We start from the raw sequence: 9,388 nt of genomic DNA on the forward strand, positions 1-9,388 counted from the left end.
GAGAGTGAAACAAAACATCACATGATACAGGCAGAAAACCAAACAACGACACTTTAACCCTTCGATGCGCCTTCAAAAAAGTTACGTTAAAACACCTAGAGCACCAAAATGTGTTTTCTTTAATGTTTCAAACCAATTTGAATTGATTATGTTGATTATGATTCCCCATGTTAACACACCTACATGTGCCCATCAAAAAAATTCAGCAATACAACTTGTATAAATTATTTCAATTTCAAAACCAACATCAGTCCTCATCATACATATCAAACTTTGTTTTTAGTTTTTAACCCTTAAATTGTTTTTGTCATGATGCATCAAAAACAATGATTCGAATGGGTTTGAATGAGGACATTTTTGGGCATAAGGTGTGTTAGTGTGAGTATTTTAATTCACCCTATTTACAATACACTAAAATGAAAAAAACATGAAAACAAAAACATGAAAGTACATGAAAAAGTAAAACCCAAAAAGGTGTCTAGGTGTGTTCACGGGTTAAAATACAGCCACAGTATTGTAATAGCATGGTAATATTGTGTTAATACAAACAATCAACACAGAGACAAAAGACACTTCTTCTAAATTACACATAGTGATTTGATTCATATATGAAATAAACAACAACAAGAAAAAAACATGCAACATCTTGTAAATACATGTTTGGTTTTAAAGGTCCAGTGTGTAAAAATTTAGCTTTAATCATTTAGATTTGGCAGAAATTTAACAAAAAATAATTATACTCATTTCTATTTAATAAAAAGTTTTTATTTACAATAGCCCAAAGTGGACCTTTAAAAAAGTGTGTGTGGCTGCTTGTGTGTGTTTGTACCTTGATTGGCTCCAACACCAGGCACGAGCACAGTAAACTGGCAAAACACGAGATGAGCCACATTGTGGCGACTCTCTGACTGAACCCCCGACCTGCCCACATCGAAATAGCATTCGCCAGAGCGATCCCTGCCCAGCTGCCCCACAGGGTGGCGCGTCCACACCACGGAGGAAAGCGCCTGGGACGACACACGTCCGTCACAACTACAGAGTAAAGAGGAAAAGATCGGGAGAGAGAGAGAGAATAAAGACGAGGACGTAGACAGATTAGGAGACTTTAAGGGACAAACAAACCATTCACACACACCTGTATTTGAGATGAAAGCAGTTTTTGGTGGATCCCTTCGGACAGATTCTAGAGGAAGAGGCTCGTTCAGCTTCTGGAGGAGAATCACTTCAGTTTTATCCCCGAAAATGCTCGACCTTCACATGGGGGGAAAAAAACAAAAGAACACAACAAACTCACACAATGAACGCTGTAAAATGTCCCATGTGATTGCTGGTAATTATTTGCCCTTCCATCCTTTTTCAGAGACTAAACTTACAGGTCAGCCATCTCGCTCTCATCTGCCGGAGGAAAGAAGTTCTGTCCGTCGGCCAGGATGTGTTTGATCAGATCCTCATCTGTGAGTGAAAACAAGTCACACATAAAGTATCTGTGTACTTAAAATCATAAGAAAACGGAAATCCTTTTGACACAGGACACAGATGGCACCAGCAGGAGGATTTTAGCCACTAAACTAAATGCTCAATTAATAAAATCTAAGCCTATTTCAGTCTATGATATCTATCTTCCCACTTGATCTCACATTTGACAGCCTTCTTCTGGAGTTTGTTGGTGTCACTAATGTAAAGCTAAACAAAGGGTTTAAAACATGTAAGTCAAAAAATTACGTCATCAATGACGACTCCTGTGAGTTGTGATGTAAAAATCTGTGATAGGAGCAAGAGAATGAGCAGGTTATGAACTTGTGTGTCTGATCAAAAAAGGCTTTTTAAGGTTATTCTTAAGATATCTTAAGAAGGTGTAGATTTGATTAGGGGAGCCTTAAAGGAATACCTTATAAATATCTTATTCTCTTAATATTGTTATTTTTGTTACGTTCCCACCAGTGACACTTGGTCCGAGGCTTGAATGTGCAACGCTGATTCTGCACTTTTTAGACCCTTTTTAGGGGGCGGGACCTCATTCCCAGACTCATTCCCCAAACTGAGGTTGGGAAGCACAATATTTTCAAAAATACTACCCTTACTATTCTAGTAATACAAAGTTAAATGCATCAGTGACGTATTCTTTAAGTGGCTTCCTTAAGTCCCTCCTGGCAGCCATGTTATCAGCGAGAGTCAGACAGATTTCCTGGCGTCGACAGTGTTCACTCTGTGACACCTGAGTGTCGAGGCCGCTGTTACCTGAAGAGGTGAAACATTTATTGCGTCGGTCATTTCCGTCGTCGTCGTCGGGGTTAAACGTCATGTCAACACCCAGGTGCCTGCTCCCCTGACCTCTCTTCAGTCTGGGCAGTCCCGCTCCGTGCCCCGCCCCTCCCACCACGGACGCGTCACTCAACAACTCCGGCCAATCTCTGTCTCCCTCCGTCTCCTCCTCTGCCATGGCCCAACTGTCCACACTGAAATACACAGCGAGAGATACGTGTGTTTGTGACAAGAGAGAAATGGGTTTTTATTTTATATACGATACTTAAGAAATGAACATTCTACATTTGTAGTCTCTTTTTCCCCCTCACTTTATCCGAGAGAGGGAAATTAAACTTGACATTTAAGTTGCATTAAGTAAAATCATACATATCTAAAGTAATCGCCATGGCAACTCACCTTTTAGTTGACGGAGTGGGGAGATCGACATTGGTTTCTTCCGAGTTGGTCTGAGTGACAGACAGACAGGCAGACAGACAGAGAGACTAATGACCTCACAGGGGAAAAGCATTACAATTTTTGCCTCGCTTGACAGCAGTTTCCTTTTCCAACAATTTTCAATATAATATATACTATTTATATATTTTTCAATATAAATTCCACGATAAACTAAAAAATACATCGCGATCTGAACCGTTTGATTAAAGACTGTACCTCGCCATTAAAGAAGAGGAAGGAGCTTCCTGCGACCGAATTGTCAAGGAAGTCGTCGATCTCCACAGACTCTTGGTCGACTTGTGGTGGCACCTGCTCCACAGACACACACTGATATTCACATACACACATACACACGCACGCACAAAGGGAAAATATTAAACTCTTTTGGTCTTTGGGAATCACTCGATCCTCGGTCATTTGTCTGTCTTTGGGGGCAGATGTGTGTGTTAACCTTGCTGCGGCTCATTCTGAAGAGCGTGAAGACAAGCAGGTACACAGGGTAGACAATCAGACAGGTCACCACGCCAACCGCCACCGTCTCTCCGTTTAATGAAGACAGCCGAGACACGGCCCGCGGGCTACAGCACAGGATGGCAATCAAATGTTGGCAATGCGTCACGGTGAAGAAAACACACAAAGACAGGAGGCAAGAGGTGACGTGTACCTGTATCTCTTGTCCACCACGACGCTGTACCACAGTGTGTTGGCCAACAGAAAGAGCTGCAGTAGCACAGTGCAACAGGTGGCTCTCTGCAGGCGGGTGAAGGGGCTGCGCAGGGGTCTCTCCCACAGCGACAGCCACAGGTGACTCTCGCACAGCGCTCGCTGCGACTCGCACCACAGGAGGCGGGGCAGCTGCAGGAGCACCGTCTCCTCTGGAAGGAAACATGGAAGGAAGACGAGTGCTTCTCGTATTAAACTGGCATCAAACGCGCAGTGTGTCATTTGTGTCACTCGGGGCCTCTCAATCAAAACAGTAACAAAAGATCTAGTGTGAACACACTGGCTACATAGAAAAACTAGCGTTGGAAACACTAAATACACTACAGTATTTGAATGCAGAAATGTTCCATGAAAGGTCTTTCACCACGGATGATTGGATTGTAGTTTCCTACCTGACGCCTCCACCTCGATCTCGACGCGTCCGTCTGTTTTGTCGTTGTCGACCGACAGCCACTCCTCCACCAGAAAGTAGTAGCTGCTTCCCGTCTGCAGATCTTTCACCAAGACGTATTGCAGCATCCACGCCGGGGACAGACCTGACGAGGAGTCATAAAACAATGGATTTTTTTTTTATTTCAAGATCATCTGGTTTAAGTTGTGGAGATTTCACAGCTGTGTGTGTGTGTTTACCCTTGTTGTCATGCCAAATTCGTATTTTCCAGACACTGCCCAGGCTGCTGTCCGTAGCAACGTGGAAGATATCGAGAGCGTTGCGTGAGAACGCTCCTCTGCTGTCGAGATGGCGGTGGCCACTGCGGCTCTCACGCCCGTACAGACTAATCCCCACGTGGGCTGTGGTGCCTGAAAGGACAGCCAGAGACCAGCTCTGTCAATATTTATGCACATTTAATTCTTTTTTTTTTTCCTATTCGTGAATCACTCTGAAAAAGTGATAACCTTCATTTGCAGATGTTTACAAACGATAGCTAAATATTTGATGATGCAAGCTTCTAATGCATGAGAAATGAATGACCATGGAATGAAATGAATATTTGTACTTAAACTGAAAAACATTGTTTCTCTGAGCTTCAAATGACCTCATACTGCAGCTTTTAGTAGTAAAAGAGATAAAGATAGTAAAAGAGCAATGCTATGATGAGGAACATAAATAACTGAGTGCATACTACTAGAAATCCCGATTAAGCTGCATATGAACAACATCTTTTTTTCACCTCGACAGCTTTTCAACTGTGACCGTCGCTCACCTGCCCCTCGACTCCAGCCAGTCTTGACCTGAACCTCGTATTTGAAGAGGCCGTCGCGGCCGCAGAGTGGAACCACAGCCGCCCGTCGCAGATCGAGCTGGTCCAACTTGTGCAAAATGGCTCCCGCCACGACGTAGCTCAGCAAGCCCAGCACACACACCAACAGCACGACCAGGCTCGGTGGACCGGAGCGCTCCGGCACTTTAAAACTGACAGCGTTGGTCGGTACAAACAGGCCTGCAGCAAAAGCGGTGAGGTGCCTTGTGCGGCAGACCGCCCTGCTGGCGTTGGTCTCTGCCAGGGGCACCATGCCGTCTGTCCGCCACTGTTTCTCACTCTCACTGAAGTACTGACACAGGGAGGCAAAGACCCCCACCTCCAAACACACACCTGCAGGCTGAGCGTCTGGGCTGCACGGCGTACTCACGTTGACGAAGTAGTCCAGAGTGGTGTCGTAGGATCTGTGTGACGCACAAACGAAGTGACACAAACATTTTTTTTTTTTAGATTAAGTAGCTCCACCTTTTTTTGGGACATGAGATTACAACGCTGTAGTAGAAGGAGGTCTCTTACTCTGGTGACAGGAAGAAGGTGTATTTCTTGTGGTCCAGATCTTGCCCTCTAGTCATACTAAGTGTGATGCGCTTTTTGTCCGTGCAGTTAAACTCATTCGGTCTTTCCTGGGAATGAAGGTAAGCTGTGATGTATGGCTCCTCTCCGGCTTCTCCTCTGTTCTCCTTCTCTCTGGCATCTGGAGATTGAAAGGGAAAATGAGGGATCAGATTTAACCACTTCATGCCCTTTCCATTATTGCTAAATACTGATTAGCCAGCTGTCCCTTTCACACGCTGCAATTAAATACTGAAAGGATTCATAATCGTGTATAATTTAGAGCTGCACCTTCAATTGTAAAAACATCGAACAACACAGAACACTCTTTGTTGATCTGCGAGAGAAAATTGCCCAATCACGGCTGCTGTGAAACACGATCGCAGCCCGAACAATGAAAGATACAGTGTCAAAAGGAAGAGGCTGTGAAAATCCATTACAACACTGCTACTAAATTACAGCTTGAAAACACCTTCCTGACTCACAGTAAACCCAAGACAAGCAACTCACCCTCCAGAGAAGTGAAGTTGAGCTGCACAAACAACCCCGCCTGTCTGTTGGTGTTTCCTGTGCTGACCCTGACTATGACGGAGTCACAGTGGGTGATGTTCACGGCTCCGGCTGTGGGTAACCCTCCACTGCTGGCTCCCTCCACACCTGCATCTGCACTAGTGCCATTGTTGATGGCAACGGTAATGGCTAGACTGTCGTCCAGGCCTGAGATTGGGATCTGGGTGCCATTTTCAGTGCGAAACTCCATGGATGTTACCTCGGTAGAGACGGTGTAGTTGGCAACATAATTGAAAGGGAAAGGGTTGGGCTCCACCTGGGCACAAGACGATTAGAGTTTTTCAGTGTTTGCTGGAGACAGACTCGATCACAAGCAGCTTATTCTGCCAAGTGTTGTTTTTTTTTGACAGAGATCTAAAGACAAAGTTCTAAAGGATCTTGTTCTAAATCGAGTGGTTTCCGTCATGTGACATGTTCTCTGATGTTACCTGAAACAGTAGTTGCATGATGCTGTTTCCTGCGGCGGCTTTGCCAAGACTGTTGTTAAAAGCTCGTGGGATGGAGAAACGCTGACAAGCTGCAGATGAAAGGAGGAGGAGGAGGAGGAAGAGAAGAAGAAGATGAAAACACTTGCTTGTTTGGAGTTGTGTTTGTGACGTTCAGACGTTTGTGGATTATGAGGCAGTAGAAATTTCATTGACAGAAAAATGACATTCAAAAATGATTCATGTTTCAATAAGTACACAAGTTCACCTGGACTGTCGTTGCTGTCGTAGCAGAGCAGACTCTGGGGATCTGCCAGTTTTCCTGTGGCAGCGATCTCGGCTCCCTTGAGCACTAGCGGCTCCTCATTGAGCACGCGGGCGTGCATGAGGATCAGCATGAGGACTGAGGACAGGTTGTAAGCCTTCATTGCCACTTGCAGAGGATGTGGCTCTAGTGTGGAGGTTGACTGGTCTAATTGATTGCTTCCTTGGTCTTCGCCAGCGGAGGCGGACAAGGACGTAGATGCAGGGGAGGGGGAATCCACATAGGCGGGCTGGAAGTAGGACTGCGAAGCGGACTGGCTCACCTGGTGGATCAGATCACCTTGTGGAAGATGTGGGAAGAGAGAAGATATGAGATTAATTTAGTCGGAACATAAGACTAAGAGGAGAAGCAGTTCATTTCACTGTGCTTTCTCTTATACTGCTGTGACGTCGAGGCAATGGTGCACTTGCTTCTCGCTCTGTGGCTTTTTGTCAAACACAAAGCAAGAGAAGAGAGCCAGAGAAAGACTGCAAACTGGAAACTGGCACATTCAGACAGTGGAGTTTGTCAATATTTGTTCATCGTTTGCTCCAGATGGCCAAGTTGTGGTTGTATTTGGGACTAAATGTCCAAATTAAATAAGAGAGGAATGGAAGACAGTCGGTGTGGTGTCTTCATTAGTGTGGCAATCACTCATAGTGAATGGCTCTCTAAGTGGATTTTTGAGGCCAGCACTGTCCTGACAGATAGAAACACTCTCTCTCTCTCTCTCTCTCTCTCTCTTACCCATGATGTTGAGGATGTTGTCAGCTATCTCAGTTGGGGTCACAGTGCCTTGCTTGGTGTCAGTCTGCAAAATCTCCAGCATGGACTCCAGTTTGTTGAGCGTGCTGTTCTGACACTCCTCACAGATGAACTCACGGCTTACCGCCTGGAAAACACACAGGAACACACGCTCGAGAGACGGTCCTTTCTTTCTTCTCACCTCCCCCCTCCCCTCCCTCTCATCGTACTCACTGTGCACTGTGCCAGAGCAGCTGAAGTCTGCTGGATGTCATTAACAGTGGTCAGGTCCAGAGATGTCAGAGCTCTAGTGATGTTGCTGCGCACTCTGACGCGGTAGCCGCGCTCATCTCGGGACACTCGCACCGTTTCCCTGGTCTGCTCATACTGAATGAAAGTAAACACAAAGGGTTAAGTGGGGCTCATTTATTAAATGAAACGTATGAATGAGTGAATAGATACTGTGATTGCGTCTGGTGCTGTGACATTTCCTACCTCATTTAGAACTGTGATGAGAGCCAGTGATAACTCTCTGACCCTCTGGGAGTCTCCCTGCTCCAGCAGCTTTTTGAGTTTGCTGTCTGTCAGATGAGACAGCCAGTGTGAGAGGCTGCTGTAACCCGGATGGGGCTCTGGCAGCGCCACTTGAATGGATCTGGACACAAATACAAAACAAAAGAAACAAATATTAAATATCACATTTCTAACTTGGACACATCTGCATTGAATCAGACAAGACCGACTGACAATGCAGGTATGTTGTTTTTCAAACTCGGAAATATTTCTGAATGCTTTTAGCGCAGCTCCAGGGATGCCAACTGTGTGTTGGCTGGACTACACGTTTAGTTCAGAATCACTTATGACCACAACTTGTGAAATGTTGTACTTTGCACTAAATGGATTTGGCACATTTTTATTATTGTTATTACTATTATTATTATTACTATTGGTTCCCAAAAAGGATCATCTACAAATGACCTAATCAACCAATGTTCCTTGTGATGCTACAGTGAGGTTGACATTTGTGGCTGAGTGTCTCTATTGGACGGTCTACCATGATATTTGGGTCAGACATTTAAATTCCAGTCCAAGGTAGATTTATTTATTGAAAAAACAAACCCACAGCGTTGGTGTGGAAGAAGAACGGACGAGCCAAGAGAAGAGACTTGAATTTGAAACTAGAATTGTATAATAATGTGCAACCATAACAATATAGTGCACAGAATCCTAACCAGGATCCAACTTAAGGGACATATATTAATGCTGTACAATACTTTATCACACTCATAAGAGAGGTTATATGCCTCTCTAAAATGAGACGTCCTACTGCAAGGCATTAAACTCTAAGTCAATGTTTAGCACACATGAGAAATTACCCACAGAAACTAAACCTTGCTTGATGAGCGGTTTATTGTTGCACCCAGAGATTACTGCAGTAATGTGCAAATCTAGTAAACTGCAGCAGCTTTGGATGATGAAAAATAAGCGTAATGTCTGAAATCTTAATTGCAGCAATTTGTTCACACGTCCCTGTCGAAACTTAACGAAAGTGAAATGCAATTACTTTTTCAGTGCAATGTCAGCAGCTCCCTGATGGTCCTCCACTGTGATGGACACTTCGACGCGATGCTGGGCTGAGCTGAAGCCTGGGGGCAGGAAGGCTGAGTGCTCTGGACTGCTGCCCCTGTACACGCTGAAGTCCTCGCAGTAAGCTCCTTTGCAACGCGTCACCAGCAGACTGTACAGCAGCGGAGTCTCTGAGTCTCCCGGATCACTGTAACCTGGAGGGAGAAAACAGAAAAAAACTAGAATAACAGAGGCCAAGATGGAGATGGTAGACAGGTGCTGATTGGAAGTAGACAGTATCAACTTTAAATCGAAAGCTGCAGTCCGCAACTATTGGGTGGTTATTATTGAACGGAAATAATGGAACACTTTTGGGGCTCTTTTAAGCAGTATTATCAGACCTGACTGCGGGAGCGTTTATGTTTATACAGCAGTGTGTGGCAGCGGTGGCTGCTGGAGGAGAGGGAGGAGTGGCTCAGCATGTCATCAGACAGCTGGACAGAATCAGTCAGCAATATAAGCACACTTGTAATCTGGTTCTG

At 44.9% G+C, this 9,388-nt stretch overlaps 1 protein-coding gene across 2 annotated transcripts in view; it reads right to left on the minus strand.

Moving 5' to 3' along the window:
- Nucleotides 1-9,388, minus strand: part of pkd1a (polycystic kidney disease 1a) — a 60,538-nt gene that overhangs the window by 8,798 nt on the left and 42,352 nt on the right. For both annotated transcript variants that reach the window (XM_044027892.1, XM_044027890.1), the window contains exons 27-45: nt 8,845-9,061; nt 7,776-7,935; nt 7,515-7,667; nt 7,284-7,428; nt 6,501-6,836; nt 6,236-6,324; nt 5,748-6,063; nt 5,202-5,379; nt 4,629-5,089; nt 4,054-4,224; nt 3,816-3,959; nt 3,365-3,575; nt 3,152-3,278; nt 2,917-3,027; nt 2,662-2,711; nt 2,239-2,456; nt 1,374-1,452; nt 1,136-1,251; nt 830-1,032 (exon numbers count right to left, since the gene is read on the minus strand). In XM_044027892.1, coding sequence (XP_043883827.1) covers nt 830-1,032; nt 1,136-1,251; nt 1,374-1,452; nt 2,239-2,456; nt 2,662-2,711; nt 2,917-3,027; nt 3,152-3,278; nt 3,365-3,575; nt 3,816-3,959; nt 4,054-4,224; nt 4,629-5,089; nt 5,202-5,379; nt 5,748-6,063; nt 6,236-6,324; nt 6,501-6,836; nt 7,284-7,428; nt 7,515-7,667; nt 7,776-7,935; nt 8,845-9,061 — 3,485 coding nt within the window. The remainder of the gene's footprint in view (nt 1-829; nt 1,033-1,135; nt 1,252-1,373; nt 1,453-2,238; nt 2,457-2,661; nt 2,712-2,916; nt 3,028-3,151; nt 3,279-3,364; nt 3,576-3,815; nt 3,960-4,053; nt 4,225-4,628; nt 5,090-5,201; nt 5,380-5,747; nt 6,064-6,235; nt 6,325-6,500; nt 6,837-7,283; nt 7,429-7,514; nt 7,668-7,775; nt 7,936-8,844; nt 9,062-9,388) is intronic.

Source organism: Solea senegalensis, linkage group LG6, assembly GCF_019176455.1.
Source record: "Solea senegalensis isolate Sse05_10M linkage group LG6, IFAPA_SoseM_1, whole genome shotgun sequence".
NCBI classification, from domain to species: Eukaryota; Metazoa; Chordata; class Actinopteri; order Pleuronectiformes; family Soleidae; genus Solea; species Solea senegalensis.